Raw genomic sequence first — 22,943 nt, 5'->3', positions numbered from 1 at the left:
TTACCATAAATGTAGTTGTTAGAGTGTATTCACTGTTGCAGTCATCACATTTGGGTTATCTGCTTGCAGTAGCCCTCAGTCGGCCTGATTATCAAAGTCATGGGCCCTGCGTTGTTTGCTGTCTCATCTTCCATGACATCAGGTAGTCAGGGGTATAAAGCATGAAGCCAACACCATTACATCAGTTTTTTCTTGCCCCAGATGTCAGGTACCCCATAATGGGAAGCAACTGTATATATAAGGTTATACCTCCAACAAAAAAGCAAACACTCCAAAAAGCTTTAAGCATAGTAAGCAAGAATAGAGGTATAGCCAATAGAATCCATGAGGCTGGAGGAAGGGTAACAGACTGGAACAGTGAATACACTCGAACATCTACATTTATGGCAAGTGTACACAACTGTGCTATGTTCTTCGTGTTTCACTGCTGCAGTCATCACATTTGGGTAGATTCCCAAAGCTAAGGATGGGAGGAGGAAATCAGATAGCATTAGGACCAGCTATAAGGCCCTGCAAGACTGCAGTGGCAAAGCCAGCTGTGGATTTAGAGAAAATTGACAAATGGTAATGCTTGGTGACGGTATGTACACAGAACTCCAGGTAGCAGCTTCTAGGATGTCCCTGGTAGGGACACCATTTAGAACGGCTGTAGAGGTATTTGCATCACTGGTTGAATGTGGTTTTATGCCTTGTGGGGTAGGTTTTCCATGGTGCTTATAGCAGAAATGAATGCAATGGCCTATCCATTTAGAAATGGTTTGCTTTGAAATAGCCTTCCCCTCTGCCCCTGCAGCAAATGCAACCAAGCAGCTGTTCAGATTTTCTGAGAGGTTTAGTCCTGTCCAAATAGAATCTAAGTTGTTTGTGCACATCTAAGGAGTGCAGTATTCGTTCCCCTTTGTTCTGTGGATTAGAAAATAAGGTTGGCAAATGAATGGACTGATTAAGGGTCACACTGGATACTACCCTGGGCATGAAGGAGGGATTGGTCCTGAGAGGCACCCTGTCCGCATGAAAAATGATGAAAGGCTCCACTGCCGTGAGGGCCTGTATTTCCGACACCCTTCTTGCCGAAGTGATGGCTAAAAGGAAGGCTGTTTTCCAAGAAAGGAATTTGAACTCTGCATTTGCAGCTGGCTCAAAAGGAGGTAGAGTGAGTTTTTCCAATGCAAAGTTAAGGTCCCAGGCTGGAGGAGGGGCTCTCCTGGATGGTCTTAAGTTTTTGGCCCCTCTGAGGAACTGCTTCAGCAGTGGATGAGAGAAGAGGGGTGGGTCTGTGTTATAATGAGCTGAAATTGCTGAGGCGTGAATTTTGATGGAGGAAAAGGAAAGGCCCCTTGCGAAGCATCTCAGTTAAGCATTGAAGAATCTGAGGTAAATTGGGTGCTGCTTTGCCCATCCCAAGTTTGGATCCAGGAACAGAATCTTTTTCCATTTTTCAACATAGGATTTTCTAGTACTAGGCCTCCTTGCCTCCAGAATGACATCCAACATTTGCTTACTGAGGGATGGTAACAGAGAGATCAGGTAAAGCCAGGCTGCCAGGTTCAGGGTTTGAAGCTGTGGGTGTAACATCTGGCCCTCCTGCTGGGACAGCAGGGCAGAGGTCTGAGGCAGGTGCCATGGTGCCAGCAGTAACACACTGCGCAAAAGGGGGTATCAGTGTTGGCATGGCCAGTATGTTGCAATCAGTATCGTCCTTGGTTTGTCCTGTTTGATTTTTAGTAGTACCTTGGAGAGGAGAGGCAGAGGGAGAAAGGCATAAACCGATAGGTTTTTCCAAGTGAAGGACAGGGCATCCACTTTCCAAGCTTGTTTGTGGGGAGTCCTTGTGCAGAATGTTTCCAATTGGTAGTTCTGGGGGAAGGCATACAGGTCTATATCTTGGCTCCCCCATTTGTTTCTCAACATGTTGAATATCTTTGGTTCCAGTTTCCACTCGTGTGGGTCCATGAGATTTCTGCTTAAGTCATCTGCCAGTGTATTTAGCTTTCCTGGCAGGAATTGAGCCTGTAGGTGCACTTGGTAGCTCAAGGCTGTGTTCCACAGAGCCATGGCTAGTTTGCAGAGAGGGTATGAGTGGGATTCCCCCTGCTTGTTTATTGTACCACATAACAGTGGTGTTTGTCCGTCTTTACCATTAATTGCCCTGGAAGAATGTGGTCCTTGAAGGCTGTCAGAGCATTCTGTGCAACTATCATTTCTTTTTTGATTGATATGCACGAGTATTTGACTCTGGCTCCATTTGCCCTGAATGCACTTCCCTGCCAAGTGAGCCCCCCATGCAATGTTGTAAAGGAAGTAAAAGAGCCAGAGGTGGGATCTTTAGTAAAAAGAAAAAGAAAAAAAAAAAAGGATAAAATTGAGTATGACTTGGTTAACTAACTTAATTGATGGCTTTCAAAATATACATCAACGAACTGTATGCACATTTCATACCAACAATAAGGACATTACTGACCAATAAAAAGCAATGATCAACAAAAATAAACACAATGAAATGGTATGAAACTGTAGTTTAAATGTTTCTCAATGGAACACACTTCCTGCACAGTACTTTGCACTCTCATTACCACGCAGTGGAGAAAAATATCTCCCAGGGACAGTAGAAAAAATATAAATGTATATATACATGTATGTATATTGTGGTGTCCTTCAGACTTATACATATGGTCTAGGTTAGCTAGCTTAATTGATGGCTTTCAAAATATACATCAGTGAATTGTGTGTGCACTTCATCCCAACAATAAGGGCATTACTGACCTATAAAATGCAATGATCAACAAAAATAAAAATGTTAAATGGTCTGAAAATGTAGTTTACATGTTTCTCTATGTAACAAACTTCCTGCACAGTACACAATGCACTCCATTACCATACAGTGGAGGAAAGGCTCTTAAGAACAGTAAAATAATATGTTGCGGTCTCCTTCTGACCTATACCTATGGTCTACAATTTACTACAAGATAAACTCTGTTTAAAAATGGAGATCCATAAGATGCAATTCAGTTACAAAAGCTATGCATGACAATACAGAAATATGGCAATTTAGGAGTTCTCATTTTATAAAAACAGTAGAGCTAACAAACAGTACCTTACCCTTTGTTGGTACTCCAACCACAGTGGCAGATGTGACTTTAGGGCGTACATTTTCCAAGGATCGTTTTGCTGGGGGTGATGAGGATATCTTAAGGCGTATATTTTCAAAGGATCGTTTGGCTGTGGGTAAAGAATTAACTATTTACATGTACTTAGATTCTTTTTCAGATAAACAGTAAGCCACTACTAGGAATGACTCATCTTGGATGGACTTTAGGGCTATCTTGTGACAAGACATGTAAATGCACACTTGGAGGAATGACCCAAAAGTCCAAATTACAGTTTTATTAATCACACCAATACAATAAAATAAAAACTAACACTTAACTTGATCACCACATTTTCGTCTTTCAAAGAAACTTCACCAGATTAAAGAGTACCAAATTACCAGACCCTATTTATATAGTAAAACTATCCCAATAAAACAATTAAGCAATCATAACCAAATTTAATAAAATATCATAGGCAAAAGACAGCTAACATAAAAACATCTAAAAATACATGTAGCATTCAATAAAATTCAGGTACATACATTTATAGTCACTAAAACCTGATTGTACATAAATTTATTATAAATAAATTAGTTTTAAATAAGTTTGAAAACTAAAACCTAGTGAAAAATGTAATATAGATATAAATTTGTATACAACGCTGCCATCTAGTGGCCCTATAATATACACATCAACCTTTAGTTGCCCTTAACTTCAGGAGTGGTGCCAGGGAGACCATGTCATTTAATCCAAGAAACCTGTTGGCTTCAAAAACAATCTAATATAGTTCCCTGTATTCTAGCCTGGTCCCCCAAGGCCCACCTCTAATATCCAAGTCCACTGCTTCAACCAAAAAAAAAAAACTCAGTCCCTACACGTCAATGTGTGCTTATATAAAGCATTAAATTATTTTTCTTTCTATTGTATTTATGCTCGTAAATTCTAAACAATCTTCCTTTCAGTTGTTCCCAGTAAAATGCCTGGCATTTGCTGCACAAGGCAATATAAACTATTCCGAATGAGTTACAGTTAGCATACCCTTTACTATTAATAAACTTATCCCTAGCACTTAAGTATAAGGCGCCTCCCTCCTTTATATAAGGACACTTTGGACAACAACCACATTTGTAGGTACCCCTTTTCTCACATTTTGTATCCTTATATGCTACCTTTTTATTCTCCAAAACATTTTTAATGTTCAAACCTTTACAATAGGTCCAGTTCGGAAATCTTTCAAAAATAACATTCAGGTCAGAAATACTGGAAAATTTTGCCCATTCTTTCTCAATGGTATTTCTGACTACTCCTGAAGCCTCACAAGCAACAACCAGGGGCCCCTCATGTGTACTATTCCTTACTACATTGTTATTTTTCACATCGATCTGTAATTCGTCCACCAGTTCCCAATATGGGTGCAAATTTCGCAGCTCTCCCTTCTAAAACCATCATAAACTTGTTTCAATAATCCTGTAGCAAGGCCTTTCAGGAAGGCCCTGGTAGAGTGGGTTCTCACAGAGTGGGGTAACTCTTTACCATGTAAGGAGTAGCAGAAGGATACAGTTTTAGAGATCCAGGAGGATATGATCTGTTTAGATACAGCTTTCTTCAGGGCCCTGGGTGAAAGGATACAAAGAGGTGGTTGGACTTTTTGATGTCCTTCGTCTTATCCAGACAGAACCTCAGTTGCCTGTGAACATCTAGGGAATGGAGGACTCTCTCTGTCATTCTGTGGCAAAAGAAAGAAGGTGGTTACATGGATAGATTGGTTAAGTGACAGTTCATTGACCACTTTGGGCATGAAAGAAGGGCTAGTGTGAAGAGAGACCCTATATCCTTATGAAAAATGAGGTAAGATGGAGAAGCCATGAGTGCTTGTAGCTCTCAGACCCCCCCCCCCCTCGCCCAAGATTCACCTTAATGCTCTCTTCTCTCCAAAAGATCTTTTTTTTTTAGGCATGTGAGAGGAATTGTTTTTTCCAAAGGTTGCTGGTGTTGAGACCAGTAGTTCAGGAACCACTGCTTTTTTTATGTAGCGTTTTGCCAGGGGATACCATTAGGATAAATCACGGAATACACCCAGAGCATCCTCAAAAACTCCCTTACTCTTAATGGTTTTGATGGCTGAGTACATGAATAAGGTATTATGAGAAAAGCAGAACTTTGTCTTTTGACAAAACCAGCTTTTGTTGAACAGAGTCTAATTCTGCCTCTGAAAAGGTATCCAATGTATTGCGTACAAGTTGTGACTTCTGGACATTCAGGGTTAAACCCACCTCCCGGAAGCAGTCATGGTAATTTATATGGCTGATTAAAAAGACAATCAAATAAATAAGAGTAAGTAAATGTTGGTGGGTATAGTGCTACTCAACATTCAGAGTACATTTAAAACAGTAAACTAGCTTTTGTTCAAGGTTCCAAATGAGGTGGCAGGTACAGGAGCCCTTGTGCAAGAGATCAAAGTATTGTAGGATTCTTGAGCATGAGGGTGGCAGCAAGTGTAGAGTGTTAAAATAGGTGGGACTAAGAAGGTGTACTATGTAAATATGTCTACTGTCAAGTCTCACTACTGGAAAGGAGATATTGACCAACAGGGTGTAAGAGTGAATGCAGCGTTGATCTTTTGCTAATGGCTGTATGTTCCTGGATGCTACTACACTTCCAGGGTATTTTTGAGGAGTTCAAAATACAACAGCTAAAAAAAACATCAGAAAAATTATTAATTCATAATTCCAAAGGTGGTAGGTTAAGCCTAGGCAGATGGATTGCTAAGAATTTGAGCACTAAGGTTCAGAGCACTCAAGAAATAGAGGATAGTAATATAGGCTAGACAAAGCTTGAGGCTTCTGAATAAGGTGGTATGATCAATGTAGGTCACTGGGGGTTAGGATTGAAGTGATGAAGGTTATAGCTTTATAGCAAGTTTTATATTTGTTGAGAATCCTTTGACATTCAGCTAGAACAATAACCTTGCTAATAGACATTTAAACGGTATGTGGCAGGTTTGGAAGGAGTTAGAACTGCCAAGTTTAGTGGTTATAAATCAGAAAGAGAATGGAAAGGGAGGATACAAGGTGCCATATTTTTGGTATATAATGGGAATTAAAAGGAGGGCTGATCATCCTGAACATGTTACACATCTGCCGATGGCTCAAATTAATGTTGTGTACTAATCAAAAGGATAGATTGTGTTTTCTGTTTCCATCCAGTTCAATATGTGGGTTATCAGATTAGACCCCAGATCAGTTTCCAGCCTTTTATAAGAGATTTCAATCCTAGAGCTCTGCCGCCCCTGCTCATAATACGTGTATCCTCCCCTTCCACCTCAGACAGTTTACTCTTGAATATTGCTCCTAGGATAGGCATAACACAAGGAACTTAAATCAAATCCCCGAAAGAGGGGAAACCCAGAAGGCCCAACCAACAAGGAGACAAACCACTACAAGGACGGGGGTAAGGTGGTTGAACCAATTGGAAACACACAACACAACTCTACAGTTATGATAAGTACATAACTTTCATATCAAACATCTTTTCAATCTGGGGGCAGTCCCCCCCCCCAACCATGAATCATCCCAGGGATGCCCTAGGAAAGAACATCTGGCAGAATGATGCAACTAAAGAAGCCTTAGACCTAGACTGTACATCTAATTTGTAATGGGACACATGCAAGTGCTAGACCAAGTGGCAATGGCACAAATGTCCTCAACAGATGCTCTAGTGAAAAAAGCCATAGAAGCTGCAATTGCCCTGGCAGAATTACCATTAGGTTTTGTGGGTTAAGGTTCTTCTTCTCAAAGCATAAGCAAAGGAAATGCAATCAGAGAGCCATTTGGATAAAGTTGCTTTAGACGCAGGCTTTCCTAGCCAGGCCTTGGAAAAGGAAACAAAAGGCTACTCTGTTTTTCTAAAACTTTTGTTCTGTCCAAATAAAATCGGAGCCATCTATGAACATCCAGGCAAGGAAGTAAATATTCCTCTTCATTAGTAAAATTTGAAAAGAAAATGAGCAAATGAATAACATGGTGCAAAATAGATTCTGAGGCAGCCGTGGGCAAACAAGGGGTTAGCCCCAAGGGCAAGCCTGTCCTTATAAAAAAAAAATCAAATAAGGAAGGAGAGAAGATAAAGCATGCAGCTGAAATACTCATCTAACAGAGGTAATTGCAACCAGAAAACCATTTTCAAGATAACTTTTAAAGAAATAACCCAGCCACTGTGGATGCACAAGCCATTGCATTTCTTCGTGCCGGTCCCAAGCCCGGATAAATGGGGAGGGTTACGTCAGGAAGGGCACTCGGTTTAAAACAGTTGCCAAATGACATATGCGGACAACAGTACAGATTTCCATACCAAATCGGTCGAGGCACAGGTTAACGATGACGGTCACCAGTAGTGCTAGCCAACGGGTGTTGGTGGAAATTGGGCTACTGTTAGCCAAAGGAGAAGAAGAGGGGGAGGCATGTCCGAAGGAAGGAAGAGAGGAGGAAAGTTAGGAGTGTGGTAGTGAGGGTAGAAACTTTGAATGTTGGCAGCATAACTGGTATAAGGAGAGAGCCAGCTGATATGATGGAGAGAAGGAAGACTGATGTATAGTATATGAGAGAGACCACATGGAAGTGGAGTAAGTCCAGGTGTATTGGAGGTGGGTTCAAATTGTTCTACCATGGTCTGGATGGGAGGAGAAATGGGGTAGGGGTTATCCCGAAGGAACAGTATGCCAAGAGAAGTTATGGGAAAGAGAAGGGGAAGCGAAGAAGGGAAGTGATGATTAGTAAGCAGCAGTATGGTTTCATGCCGGAAAAGAGCACTACAGATGCGATGTTTACCCCGAGGGTGTTGATGGAAAAGTATAGAGAGGGTCAAAGAGTTGCATTGTTTGTGGCCTTAGAGAAAGCATATGACAGGGTGCCCAGAGAGGAGTTGTGGTATTGTATGAGGAAGTCAGAACTGGCAGAGAAGTATGGAAGAGTGGTACAGGATATGTACGAAGGTAGTGTGACAGTGGTGAGGTCAGCAGTAGGAGTGATGGCTGCATTTAAGGTGGAGGTGGGATTACATCAAGGATCAGTTCTGAGCCCTTTCTTATTTGCAATGGTGATGGACAGGTTGACAGACTATATCAGACTTGCGTCCCTGTGGACTATGATGTTTGCAGATGGCATTGTGATCTGTAATGAGAGTAGGGAACACATTCAGGAGACCCTAGAGAAGTGGAGATGTGTTCGAGAGAGGAGAGGAATGAAGGTCAGCAGGACTAAGACAGAATACATGTTTGTGAATGAGAAGGAGGATAGAGGAATGAGGAGGATGCAGGGAGTAGAGTTGGCGAAGGTGGATGAGTTTAAATACTTGGGATCAACAGTTCAGAGTAATGATGAGTGCGGAAGAGAGGTGAAGAAGAGAATACAGGCAGGATTGAGTGGGTGGGGAAGAGCATCAGGAGTGATTTGTGACAGACTAGTACCATTAAGAGTGAAAGGGAAGGTCTAAGAGAGGGTAGTGAAACCAGCTATGTTAAATGAGTTGGAGATGGTGGCAGGAGTCAGAGCTGGAGATGACAGAGTTAAAGATGTTAAGATTAGCATTAGGTGTGACGAGGATGGGCAGGATTAAAAATCAGTATATTAGTGGGTCAGCTCGGGTTGGACGGTTTGGAGACAAAACCAGAGAGGTGAGATTGTGTTGTTTTGGACATGTGCTGAGGAGGGATGCTGGGTATATTGAGTAAAGGATGCTAAGGATGGAGCTGCCAGGTAAGAGGAAAAGAGGAAGGCCTAAGAAAAGGTTTATGAATGTAGTGAGAGGGGACATTCAGGTGGTTGGAGTGACACAGCAAGAACCAGAAGATAGCAAGACATGGAAACAGATGATCCACTGTGGCGACTCCTAATGGGAACAGCCAAAAGAACAACTTTTAAGGAAATGGCTAGCCAAAGGCTCAAAAAGGTGTGCTAGCTAGTACTTGCAGCACTAATGAGACATCCCAAGGAGGAACAAGATCCCAAACTGGAGGTAGTAACAAAAAAGTGCCCTGCTGATGTAAAGGGTCAAAATAGCAGCAAGCTGATCTTCAATAGTAGCATAACAAAGCAGACTGAAAGATCAGCAAGAAAACCCAGAATGGCATCAAGTAGGACTGAAAAAGGGTCCAAAGCCCAAACCACAAAATGTTTCCACTTACTAGCATAAACCTTTTGTGTAGAAGGCTTCTAGGAAGACAACAGGACACTGATAACTGCCAAGAGGACTTGGGATCCCTTCCAATCCCTGGAATTGGAGAAAGAGTCATGTACTTACCATAAAGTACAGTTTTGTACCTACCATAAATGTAGATGTCCGAACTGGATAGCATCTGCAGTCATAACAAGTGGGTTGTCCTGTCGTCAGGCAGCCCTGCAGTCGGCCGGATTCCAAAGTCCGGGTCCGGCTTCGGCTGATGTCGCACTCCACCCGACGTCATCTCTGTTGGTCTTCGGGTATAAAAGCATCAGCCGGCGCCATTTTCCTCAGTGTTTCTTGCCCCAGATGCCAGTAGCCCTCTTGCAGGCTAAAATTTGGATAGATGCCAATGTTTCCAAATAGATAGAGGTAAACACAACAATAAGCATATATGTACATATATACAAACAAATACACCATAAAGACTCCCCAACAGCTACCTATTAGGAGCGTAAACACGCTAGGACTACCACAGAGGGGAAGCAGGGAGGGTAATCCTGACTGCAGATGCTATCCAGTTCGGACATCTACATTTATGGTAGGTACAAAACTGTACTATGTCCTTCATGGATGCATCTGCAGTCATAACAAGTGGGTAGAATACCATAGCCAACTAGTGGAGGAGGATAAAAGTAGATTATGGTGTGTTTAGGATCCCTTGCAGTACAGCAGTGGCAAACCCTGCTCGGGATCTGGAATATAGAGGCAAATTATAATGCTTGGCAAATGTATGCACGGAGGTCCAAGTAGCCGACTCAATAATGTCTTTGGTTGCCACTCCTCGTAAGAAGGCTGTGGTAGTGGCTGTTGCTCTTGTAGAATGAGGTCTTATGTTCTGTGGAATTGGTTTTCCATGGAAGGAGTAACAGTATCGTATGCAATTTCCTATCCATTTGGAGATTGTCTGTTTGGAAATAGCTTTTCCTTCCCTTCCTGTTGCATAGGCTACAAAAGTTGGTCAGTCTTTCTGCTATTTTTGTTCTGTCCAAGTAGTAGCGTAGCTGTCTATGTACATCCAAGGTATGCAGTATTCTTTCCCCTCTGTTTTGTGGGTTGGGAAAGAAGGTAGGTAGGTGGATTGCCTGGTTCAAAGATACTCTGGATACCACCTTGGGCATAAATGTAGGATTAGTCCTCATGGACACTCTATCTTGGTGGAAGATTAGGAAGGGTTGCACTGCCATTAAGGCCTGTAGTTCTGAAACCCTCCTTGCTGAAGTAATTGCCAGTAGGAAAGCAGTTTTCCATGACAGGTGTTGTAGGTCTGCTGTTGCTGCTGGTTCAAAGGGTGATAGTGTCAACTTTTCTAGCACAAAGTTTAAATCCCAAGCTGGTAATGGTGGTTTCCTTGGAGGTTTTACATTCTTGATTCCTCTGAGGAACTGCCTGAGCAAAGGGTGCGAAAAAACAGGTGGATCAAAGCTGTATTCTGCTGAAATAGCTGATGCATGTATCTTGATGGAGGAGTAGGACAGGCCTGAATGAAGAAGTTCGCCAGATACTCCAGAATGTTAGGCATATCTATGTTTGACACATCTTTTCCTCTTCGGTACTCCAAATGACAAACCTTTTCCATTTTCCAGCATAGTTCCTTCTTGTTGAAGGTCTGCGTGCTTCAAGAATAATGTCTTTAACTCTTTAAGAAAGTTCTGGATTAGCTGCTGCTATGTGATGTTCCATGCAGTCAGTTGTAGCGTTTTTAGGTTTGGATGTATGATGCTGTAGTTGTTCTGAGTTAACATCAAAGGCATCAGGGTATTGGCCACATATTGTTCGAGACATGCTCTTCAGTAGTGGGTACCAGTGTTGTCTTGGCCAGTTTGGGGCTATCAGGATTATCCTTGGACGTTCTTCCTTGATTTTTAGTAGTACCTTGTGTATCAAAGGAAGAGGTGGGAATGCATATGCTGTTAGGCCTTTCCAGTTGAAAGAGAGTGAGTCCACTTTCCATGCTAGTGGATGGAATGTCCTTGTGCAGAATTTTTTGAGCTGGTGATTGAGAGGTGATGCGAACAGGTCTATCTGTGGCATTCCCCATTTCTTTGAGATGGTCTTGAAGATGTCCGGTGCAGTTTCCATTCGTGGGCATCGAAGTGGTTCTGCTTAATATGTCTGCTAGAGTATTGTCTTTCCCGGTACAAATATTGCCTGTAACTGAATGTTGTAGCTGAGTGCCAGGGTCCACAGCTCCAAGGTCATTCTGCATAGGGGGGTATGAATGAGTGCCTCCCTGTTTGTTGATGTACCACATGACTGTGGTGTTGTCTGACCTTATCATCAACTGGCCCTCTTTGAGGAATGGTTTGAACTTTTGGATTGCCAGTTTTACTGCCAGCATTTCTTTTAGATTGATGTGCAGGTGAAGTTGATCCTGTGTCCACAATCCTTGCACGCATTTGTCCAGCATGTGGGCCCCCCATCCTAGGTCTGAAGCGTCTGTTGTGATGGTCTGGCTTGGTTGACATCTGCGAAAGGGTAGGCCTGGGTTTGACTGGCATGCCTGAGCCCACCATAGGAACTCCTGTTTTAAGCATGGAATTAGTGGGATTTCTGTTTCTAGACTGTGTCTGTGTTGGGACCATAAATTCTTTAGGTACCACTGTAGTTTCCTCATATGTAGTCTGGCAAATGGGACCAAGATTATGCATGATGCCATGAAGCCCAAGGCCTGCAGAAATTTTCTTGCTGTTAACTTGTTCAGTTTTGTTAGTGCCAAGAAGTAAAGTGGAAGTTCTTTTTGTTTTCTGTAGTCAGGAATGCCATTTGTTGTACTGTGTCCAATTCAGCCCAAGAATGTCCTTGTTTGGGATGGTATCAGCCTTGACTCTTGTAAATTGACTGTGTATCCCAGTCCTTGTAGCAAGTAAATGACCCTTTGTAAATCTGTTGTCAGCTTGCTTTTGTTGTCCCCTTGTAGCAGGCAGTCGTCCAGGTATGGGTAAATTTGAATTCCCTGTAGTCTGCAATGGGCGATTACTGATGCCAGGCATTTTGTGAATACTCTGGGCAGTAGATAAGCCAAAGGGCAATGCTGAGAATTGATAGTGCTCTGATCCTGCAAGAAATCTGAGGTATCTTCTGCAGATTGGTCGAATGGGGACGTGCAGGTATGCCTCCTTGAGATCTAGAGTTACCAGCCAAGACTCCTTGCCCAGCATGGGAAGAAGTTGCTGTAGGGTCAGCATTTTGAATTTTGGGACAATGATGTATGTATTTAAGGTGGACAGATCGAGAATTGGTCTCCACCTTTTTTCCTTTCTTGGAACTAGGAATAGTCTGGAATAGAACCCCTTTCCTTGTTCTGCTGTTGGCACTCTTTCCACAGCTCTCATGTTGGCTAACTCCATTATCTGGCGTAGAGCCTCTGTTTTTTGATTTGGAGGTAGATTTGGCATTCCTCTTTTGACTGGTAAAGTGTGGAAGTGAAACCGGTAACCTTGATCTATGGTTTGTAAAATCCACTTGTCTTTTGTTATGTAGTGCCAGTTCTTTGAAAATAAGGTTAACTTTCCGCCTAGAGGAGCTGCTATTTGTTCCCTGGTAGGCGGAGTTAGGATTAAGTCACTGTGGTTGTGCTGATGTAGTGGCAGTGGCTGTGTCTGTGCCTCTGTTGTTACCTTGCCACTGTCGTCCTCTGTAGGCACCTCCTCTGGGTTGGTTTCTGCCTCTGGAGCGTCTATTCCTGCCCTTTGAAATTTTGTGGAGTCAGGAAAGGACCAATTTTTGGCAGGCCAGTTCCTGCTAAACCTTGGGGTTGAACCTGCAAGAAATCTTTAACAGTTTGAACAGATTTTGCCTTTTCTTCCATTTTCTCCATAACCTGCTGGGCAGGTGTACCAAACAAACTTGTCTTGTCCATAGGAGCATCTAGCAACTTGGCTTTAACATGATCCGGTAAAGCTTGTTCCTTTAGCCATGCATGCCTTCTTATCACTGTGCCTGTCATGGCTGATCTAAATGAAGCCTCCAGTGCATCATAGCCACATTTTAAGGAATGGTTGCTAACCTGTTGTATGTTATTTACCATCTCTAATACATATTTCTTATCAAGAGATTCATCAGTGGTTAGTTTTTAGTTAACTGATCAAGCATAAACTCTTGGTATTGTATCATGTGAAACTGACAGTTTAAAGCTCTAGCTGAGAGAGTAGCTGAAGTGTAGACCTTTTACCCCATCTGTCTAATGACCTTGCTTCCCTTTCAGAAGGAATAGGGTTTTTAGCTGTGGTCGGCTACTGCCTTGGGACCCTGGGATATAGTTTCTGGGTCTGCAAGTGGGGCCTTGTAAAGGTGGTGATGAGTATCTGGCACCCTGTAAAATCTGTCTGGTTTGGCAGGGGCTGGGGTAAAGAATCTGGAGCGGAGCAAACATCATTAAAAGCATCATCCACCACAGATAGAACAGGAGGTATAGCTAAGGGCCTGTGCTGTGGGAGGTGCAGAAAGGTTCTAAGTCTTTTCTGGAGTCTGAAAAATCCTGTTGCTGCCATTGGAACTGTTCTCGCATGGCATGCAAGGTTTCCCCAAAGGAGAATTCTTCTGGTGGGGAAGCAGCAGGAATGGATTCTTCAGCATCAGAATCTTCAAAATTGGAGAAGGGAGCCTCTGGCTGGTCAGTTATGTCTGATTCATCAGCAGAATCATCAGAAGACACTGGCTCAGGGGGCTCTGGCCTAGGTCTCTTCTCTGGGGGCTGAGAGGCCCTGTCTGGGTGAGATTGAGATCCTCTAATTAAAGAAATTAAATCTTCTGCCAAAGAAAGCATTTGAGAACTAGAAGAGGGCCTGGATGTGGGGGTTTAACAGGCACTGATTTAGTAGTCTTGGCTGCTTTAGCCCTGGCGAAGGCCTTAATGGACATGGCTGCTGGAGGCCTAGCAGCACCACGTGCTGGGGTAGAGACATCCAAGGGGATGGTGTCTGATAAGTCAACCACCGTAGTGGTTAAAAATTCTGAGGTCGATTCAAGAGTTGTAGCAGGGGCCTCAGTAGTAAGAATAGGTTCAGCTGTGCTTAGATCAGTTTTCTCGGTTTCGGCGAAACCGAGACACTCATGATTTGCTTTACCGTGGTTTCGGCCGAAACCGCGGACCGCGAGTGTCGGTCTTTATCTTTGCGTTTTTTGGAAGACTGAGTAGTCGGAGGATCCGACGGCATAATGTACGCAAAATCAGTACCGAAAAACTGTTCTGCAAACTCCGACCGACGCCTAAGCGTTCGTCGGTTGAAAGAGGCACAGGCGAACAGGCTGCTACGTCGTGGGCTGGGCCTAAACAAGGCAGACAGTAAGAGTGGAAATCTTTATGAGGTATTTGTTTCCCACAGGTTAAACAATTGTTAACTTTTTCTGACATCGGCTGAGGCAAGAAAGAGTCCCCAACGGGGTACTTAGCTTTAGAAGTCTTCGAAGTAGTATTCGGTAGAAGTAATCTCTGGATCCGACCGACAGGCACTTGCGAACAGCTTCTGCTTCGGGCGCCACGCGGCAAGAAAGACTGAGGAAAATGGCGTCGGCTGATGCTTTTATACCCGAAGACCAACAGAGATGACGTCGGGTGGAGTGCGACATCAGCCGAAGCCGGACCCGGACTTTGGAATCCGGCCGACTGCAGGGCTGCCTGACGACAGGACAACCCACTTGTTATGACTGCAGATGCATCCATGAAGGACATCTTGGGCATCTCTGTTATCCTGTGTCACTATTCATCACTCTTGGGTTGTAAGATCAGACATCAGATCCGAGCTGGCAACTTTACAGACAGCTTGTAGGCTCGAGCTCCTCCAACTCCCTTGATCCCTTGCTGCCCTCTAACCTCTATCAAGCCTGCCCTAAAGCTAGATAGCAGCTAAGGAAGACCTTGACCTCCAGATGGGATATCTCCACTTCCTCTAGATCCTACAGGATGGGGGAAGGAGAGAGGGTTAGTGATGAATAGTGACAACAGGATAATACAGATGCTAAGTTATGGTAAATACATAACTCTGATGTTATCCATGTCAGTATTCCTCACTCTTGGGTCAGAGTCCCCAGCTACCCTAAATCCTGAACAGTCTCATTGAAGGACATGCTTAAGAACTGGGAAGCCAAAGGAAGCCCTGCTCCTGCAGATAATGTCAAGCTTGTAATGATAGACAAAAGTGTGAGCAGTAGACCAGGTGGCTGCCGCACAAGTTTCATCTATGGAATGACTGGCCAGATATGCAGCTGACGTAGCCATTGACTTAGTGGAATGAGCTCTGATTGGACCTGGCAAGGAAAAGCTTTTGGATGAATAGGCAAAGGAAATCCACACTGAAATCCAATGAAAAATACTACCTTTAGAGACCACCTGACCCTTTCTGTTAAGAAACAATGCCACAAACAGCTGGTCAGATCTTCAAAAATTCTTGGTTCTATCCAAGTAGAATCGTAATTGTCTAGTGTATGCAACAAATATTCCCCTTTATTAGAAAAATTAGGGAAGAAAACTGGCAACTGAATTGACTGATTCAAATTCGCAAGGCCTTGAGAATAAGGTTGGCCCGTTAACGAGACAGACCTAAAAGTTATTGAACAAGAGTTCTGATGAGAAGTACATGGTGGAGAAGGAGCGCTGCAATCTCTGACACAGTGTCCAACTGGATCAAGATGAATCCCAAATTTTGGGATAAAACCAGATTCAATTTGGGGAGAGTCACTGTAATCCCTAACTGGTCAAACAGTTGAAGTTACTGAGCGGCAGTGGCCAGATGATGCTTTGTGGGAGCTGTGAGGAGCCAAGCATCGAAGTATGGAAACACCTGGAATCCCTGCAGTCTCAGCTGAGCTGTGACACTGACATGCACGTGGTGAACACTCAGGGAGTTGTGGTGAGCTAAAGGGTAGGGTCCTGCATTGGTAGTAATTGGCTCCTACTCGAAAGCAGAAATGTCACCTGGAGTGGCTGTCTATTTTTATAGAATAGCACAGGTCCTGGAGATCCACAGAGCACATCCAATCATTCTTGTGCAAGAGAGGCACAATGGACTGAACAGTGAACATTCAGAACTTGGACTTCTTGACAGGAGCGATCGGGCTTGCTAAAGTCTATGATTGGACGCAGGTTCCCCCGTCCTTTTGGCACCAAAAAGAAGTGAGTGTAAGTTCCGGATTCTCGTTATCATGGGGGGATGTCTTGAATGGCTCTCTTCTTTCTGGGCTAACTCCCTCTGATGGAGTGGTGCACTGGGGAGGTATCTCCTGATTGAAGGCAGAGCCTCAGAAAAGGGAATAGAACAGCCCATGTAAATAATGTTAAGCACCCACTGATCCTTTGTAATGTTTGCCCAGGTCAAAGGGTGCAGTGACAAACTACCTCCGACTGCCTCCAGGGCAGGACAGTGCTTCAGGAGCACTGCTGAGGCTTTTCAGAGAAAGGTTCCCTGCGGCCCTAATTTTGCATACCCCCTCTGCCTCTGGGATGGCATCAGCTGTTGAACCCTCTCCCGACCTCTACAGGAGGACTCAGCCTGAGCATCTGGAAAGGCAGACTGCAACTTACAAAACCACATTTTCCTGGCCCCTCGATGCATCTTGGAGAAGGAGCACTGAAGGGTGGAAAACCTGATTCCCACAGCCAACAAGTTCTTGCCTTCATGCTCACTGCAGGTGAGAGTTGACCAAAGGGACAAAAAAGGGTAGATTCATTGAAGGAAGTGTTGGTGAAAGTTGCCTTAAAGGACTCTGCAAAACCACAAAAGTGCAGCCAGGCTTGATGCCGAATAGTGATGCCTGTGGTGGCCGCTCGAGAGACACCTAGCATTGGCAATCAGCCACATGATGAATTAGCCAGGGAAGAAAGTGTAGATAGTTTGGGGGACACCTTACTTGGTTCCCTTGGCAGACAATTAACTCAGAAAGGGAGGTAATAAGCTCCTTGACCAAGTCCCTCTGTTGTTGGGTGAAATGGGCCAAGTGATTAAGCGCCAGCAGACCGAATGTAACTGAGGCAAAAATTCACTTTTCATGCCTGTCAATCACCTGGATCTCGCAAGTTAAGGAGGATGAAGAAACATGCTCTGCTCCTCCAACTTTCTTAGTGGCAACAGCTACCACAATTGCATTGACTGGCACACCCTTGGACCAAAACACAGTTTGTCAGAAGGGGGCCGAGTAACTTGTCAACGAATTCAGAACAGGCTCCACAGTCTCTGGTTACTTTCACACCCTGCTGGCAATTAGGTCTACAAGTTCGTAGATGGGGGGGACCAAGAGGTAGAAGATCCCATCACGAAAAGCTTCAGGAACACGGACTCCCCGGAGGAGGGGGAAAGGGAAGACCATCTGCCTTTAAGTTTGAAGATTTCTGAGATGTCCCCAAAGCAGGCATCTTCGGATAGAGATCTGGGGGTCCCACCCCCTTTCGAGGTCATATCCTCCATGAGAGACTCCATAGGGGAGTCTAGGTGTCTCCTCTTACACGATTCCTTCCAAGGGATCTCCTCCAGGGGGGGCTCAGGAGAGAATTCAGATGAGAGGGAGACCCCAAGTAGGAAAACTCCCACCTGAAGGCTAGTTTGACAGGTCCAACAGGGAACAGGATGAGAAGAGTCTGCTCAGACGGGCTAGTATGGTCCCTGGAAGGTTGGGGAGGAAAATGTCCTCTACCACCTGGAAAGCCGAAGGGCTGGATGATAACCCATCCGCACTCCCGGCAGGCAAGCCCGCCTGAGAAGAGGGACCAGAGCAAACCAGTGTCTCCCTAGCCTCCAGATAGTACCAGCTTCAAGCCGACGAGGGCTCAAGCACCAAGGGGAAGGGACTGATCCGAGGAAAACCGGTCCAAAGCCCTCACCCAAGGACTCCATGGTGAGAAGTTGGGCCTGGGAATCAACCTGCCCAAGGGGAGGCCAGGCAGAGGCAGACAAGGGTCAGATGGGATAGAGACAGGAAAGGTCTCTAGAGACCCCCATGTGTGATCCAGGGCCTGAAAGTCTGAAATAAACAATCGGAAGAGGAAAAGCCAACAAGGGGGTAGAGGATGGACAAAAATCTGTTGGTAGCAAACTCTTGGTTGGCCTGGAAGAGGCGGAGGACCTAGCTGGGGATGAATGCCTAGATCCCAAGGACCTCTGCTCAGAGGAACAACTCTTGCGCTTGTTGAAGAAGGGGACCGCCCCAAGCCAGAACCAGAGAGGGAGTCCTCTATGATAATTGTGGGATCTGACTGCCTCAGATCCAGAAGCAAGCAAGGATCCAAACACTAGGATCCCACATGACTCAGATCTGAGGCAGCCGGATCCGTGGTTGGTGCAGATCTGGCCAGAACCAGAGACCTTGGACCCGGGAGTAGATTCCCACGACCTCAGATCCAACGACCTCGGAATGGAAGCCCTGGATCTATGGGGGGGGGGGGGGACATGGGGCCTGGGACCTGAGGATATCGGATCCGACTGGGTTGAGGCTGGAGGCGGATCCAAGGAACTGGAATCAGACAGCCTCACCCTTTTAGAGGAGGAAGACCCAGAGAGTGAGCGGGCCCTTCCTTTTATGCTCGGAGGGTCCAAGTTTGGCAGGAGACTGGGCCCTAGGGACCCCCTTGAGCCAACCCTTTCAAAATAAGCTTGTTTCGGCATTCTACCAAAGCCCTGGGGTTTAATCAAAATACTTTTAAATGAAATAATAGATCAAAATGGGTACTTATAAATGTGGGTTGTGTCCACAGTGCCCCATTACTGTTAATTCTGATGGCATGCATATTGAAAGCAGAGACAGATATATAGCAGCTAAATCTCATTATACTTGTGATGCTTGCGGTATAGTATATATTGTTATGCAAAGCATGTAATGCTTTCTATGTAGGTAAAAGTGAAAGGAAGCTTAAGAAACGAATACAGGAACACATTTAAGATATTAAAACCCAGAATTATAAGAATGCTCCATTTAAACATGCCCTCTTATGTCAGGATGCTAATTTTGTGTTGGAGGAAGTACCTGTTGATGTTGGGGGGTGCATGGGAAACTAAAATGGAGTATAAAGAGGTCTATTGGCAAAATGTTTTGGAGGCCAATAGACTCAGATTGAATGAAGTTGTTTCCCTACCCCGGCATTGAAAATTAGGGCAGTTATGTTTAACACTTTACAATTTATTCCCAAACCTTATTTACATAGAAATAGAAATGTCTCAACTGGTTTTAGGTATGTGTTTCACTACTAGAGTGTTTCTTTAACGGTGTGGTTTTGTTGTAATTAAATGTTAAGCCAGTTGATGGTGCCATAATAATGCTTTTAATTTTCATTTACACTTTTTTTTTTTTTTTTTACATTTTATAAAATATATAGGTAGGTTAAAAATAAAGTGCTTGATTTTATAAGTTTTTAAAATGGATCTCATTAGGATTTAAGGACACTATCTTATTTTTACATATTTATGATGTGGCTGTACATTTTTTCCATAGTTATATACATTTGTCATTATAGGTTCAGGGTAGTTTGCTTTTAAACTATAAGCTTTTATTGATCAAGCTAACTGTATTGGGGGAGTGCCTATATAAAAGGTCTGTGTTTTACTGCAGTGGTACATCTCTGAAGTCGTCATTAGTGGATGAAAAGTGGTGAATACATTAAAGTGTTTATGCAGTTTTGAATTTATCTATGTGCTTTGGACTTTTATAGGTTCATAGGTAGGTACTAGGCAATTGGCCCTAGGGCCTATATAAGCTTAGCCAAAAAGGTATCCTGGCTTTGGCTACCCAAGAAAATTATTTTCCTGTGTCCCTGTCGAACAGAGCCACAGAGGTGATTCCCCAGGGTGAATTTCCTATTTCCCATCCAATCATCAAGATTTTTCTTGAAGAGTGCTAATGAGGAGCTTTGTTTGATACAGATAGGTAGTTTGTTCCAGAGTATGGGAAGTCTCTGAGACAGGAATCTATCCCTCCAGCATGTTCTGTTTATTGTGGTGACCAGGTTTAGGTCCCTAGAGCGTGTAGCTCGGAGGGACTGGGATTTCTTTAAGATGAGCATGTCCAACAGCTCTGGGTTTGACACAGCTTTGTATGTTAGGCAGGGATAGCCTCTGAATAGGTATTATGCAATGAAGTAAAGCTGGAGTTTTTTGAGACTGTCTGCTCAGGGCATCTGCTTGAGGCCAGCAATCCTCTTTGTGACCTATTTCTGTGGCCTTTCTAGATGTTGTAGATGTCTTGTGAGGTACATACCAAAAGGGGCATTGCACTCTATAATGGGTCTAATGAGTGATGAGTAGAGGGGAACAATGACCTCTTTTTTCCTGGATGAGAAATCTTTTGTAATGAGGTGTGCCACGTAGAAGGATTTCCTGACTACTGTGGCGATGTGATTATCAAAGGAGAGACTACTGCCCACTTGTGTGCCAAGGTCTTATCACACTTTCGGTGTTAAGTAGTCTACCACCTATGTGGTAGTTCATGGGTACAGAGTTTTTACCAAAAGGGATGGCAATGCACTTTTTGGCAGTGAGCTTGAGGCCATGGCTTTGACACCAAGCATCTGTCTCAGTGAGGCCTTTTTGTAGGCTGTCCACATCGTTAGGAGTTTCGATTATGGCTCCTAGTTTGCAGTCATCTGCAAACTTCATTAGCCAAAGACCTTCTGTGTTAGCCTGTACTTCACAGAAGTGGATACCAAACAGGAGAGGACCCAGGACTAAACCCTGTGGTACTCCACTTGTCACTGTTCTGAAGTTGGATTTGGAGTCTACTACTTTCACAGTGTGGGTTCTGTCAGTGAGCAAGTTGGCAACCCATCTTGTGACATAGGGATTTATACCTAGTTTATCGAGTTTATCTATAACTCCAGAGTGGGGGATGGTGTCAAAAGCCTTGGTGAGATCTAGATCGGCTGTGTGAACCACCTTACCCTCGTCTACGGCTTTGGTGACTGCTTCAAAGACGGCCATCAGGTTAAGGAGACATGATCTGCCTTTTACAAACCCGAACTGGGTGGGGTCCAGAGTTTGGAGATTACCAATGTCTTTGTTTATAAGTTCCATGATAATACATTCCATGGCCTTGCAGACCAGGCTCATCAGGCTAATGGGGTGGTAGCTCCCAGGGTCCGTGGTGGCTCCCCCTTTGTGGAGTGGAAATAACAGTCGCTGTGCACCATTCAGTGGGCACAAAGCCTGAGGTGAGGCTATGATTGAACATGGTGCTCAGGTTGGGTGCCAGTTCGTTCTAGTTCGTGTAGTAAACAGCCTGGGATGTTGTCAGGTCCCATGGATGCTATGTTCTTGGCTTTGGAGAGTGGTTTTTACATGTGCAGCTGTGATTACAGGAAAGTACAGTTTTGTACCTGCCATAAATGTAGATGTTCGAGTGTTCACACTGCTGCAGTCATTACACTTGTGTTATCCTGCTGTCAGGAGGTCCCGCAGTCGGCCAGAGTTCCAAAGTCTTGGTCCGGCATCGGTTGCTGTCACTTCTTCCCTGACGTCAGTGCGCCACGGGTATATAAGATGCATCCGATGCCATTTTCTTCAGTTTTTCTTGCCCCAGATGTCAGGTGCCCCCAAGTAGGTAGGCAATACATATTGCTAATAAAAAATATATATATAAAATAAAAACAATACCTTCAGTTATAAGCAAATACACCACAAAGGTCGTATAGGATAGAAAGGTATAGATAAGTCAAGCTAGGACAGACGGGATGGAGGGCAGGTAACCTGGACTGCAGCAGTGTGAACACTCGAACATCTACATTTATGGTAGGTACAAAACTGTACTATGTTCATCGTGTTACACTGCTGCAGTCATTACACTTGGGTAGAATCCCAAAGCTAAGGTTGGGTGGCTGGTCTATAAAGAGTTAGGATTGGCTATGAGGCCCTGCCGAACTGCAGTGGCATATCCTGCTCTGGATTTAGAGTAAAGAGGCAAGTGGTAATGCTTGGTAAAGGTGTGCAATGAACTCCAAGTTGCAGCCTCCAAAATTTCCTTGGTAGGTACTCCTCTGAGAAAGGCTGTTGAAGTGGCTGTTGCCCTGGTGGAATGTGGCCTAATGTTATTAGGGACTGATTTTCCATGCTGTGTGCATCAGTAACGAATACAGTGTCCTATCCATTTTGCGATAGTCTGCTTGGAGATAGCCTTGCCCCGTGATCCTGCAGCATATGCTACAAGCAGTTTCTCAGTTTTCCTGAAAGCTTTTGTTTTGTCCAAGTAGAAGCGTAGCTGCCTGTGTATGTCCAAAGAGTGTAGAAGTTTCTCCCCTTTATTCTGGGGTTTGGATAAAAAGTTGGCAAATGGATGGTTTGGTTAAGAGCCACACCAAATGCCACCTTTGGCATAAAGGTAGGGTTTGTCCTTAAAGAAACCCTGTCCTGATGAAAAATGATAAAGGATTCCACTGCCATTAATGCCTGCAGCTCTGAGACTCTTTGTGCTGAAGTTATTGCCAGGAGCAGAGCTGTTTTCCATGATAAAAATTTTAGATAGGCTGTATTGGCTGGCTCAAAAGGTGGCAGGGTCAGTTTTTCCAAAACGAAATTGAGGTCCCAAGTTGGTGCTCTCCGGGGCGGACTTATGTCTTTTGCCCCTCTGAGGTACTGCTTTAGTAGGGGATGAGAGAATAAAGGAGGATCCGTGTTGTAATGTGCTGAAATGGCAGAAGCATGGATCTTAATAGATGAGAAGGAT

General features: G+C 44.2%; 1 protein-coding gene across 3 annotated transcripts in view; it reads right to left on the bottom strand.

Annotated features, from left to right (window-relative positions):
- Positions 1-22,943, bottom strand: part of KIFC1 (kinesin family member C1) — a gene marked incomplete in the record, with an annotated part of 1,304,428 nt that overhangs the window by 684,595 nt on the left and 596,890 nt on the right. For all 3 annotated transcript variants that reach the window (XM_044083556.1, XM_044083558.1, XM_044083557.1), the window contains 1 exon segment: positions 3,100-3,219. In XM_044083556.1, coding sequence (XP_043939491.1) covers positions 3,100-3,219 — 120 coding nt within the window.

The sequence above is a fragment of the Protopterus annectens genome, chromosome 9.part0 (genome assembly GCF_019279795.1).
Source record: "Protopterus annectens isolate FY-2018-M chromosome 9.part0, PAN1.0, whole genome shotgun sequence".
Classification (NCBI taxonomy): domain Eukaryota; kingdom Metazoa; phylum Chordata; order Ceratodontiformes; family Protopteridae; genus Protopterus; species Protopterus annectens.
This window is presented reverse-complemented; position numbering and strand designations above follow the sequence as displayed.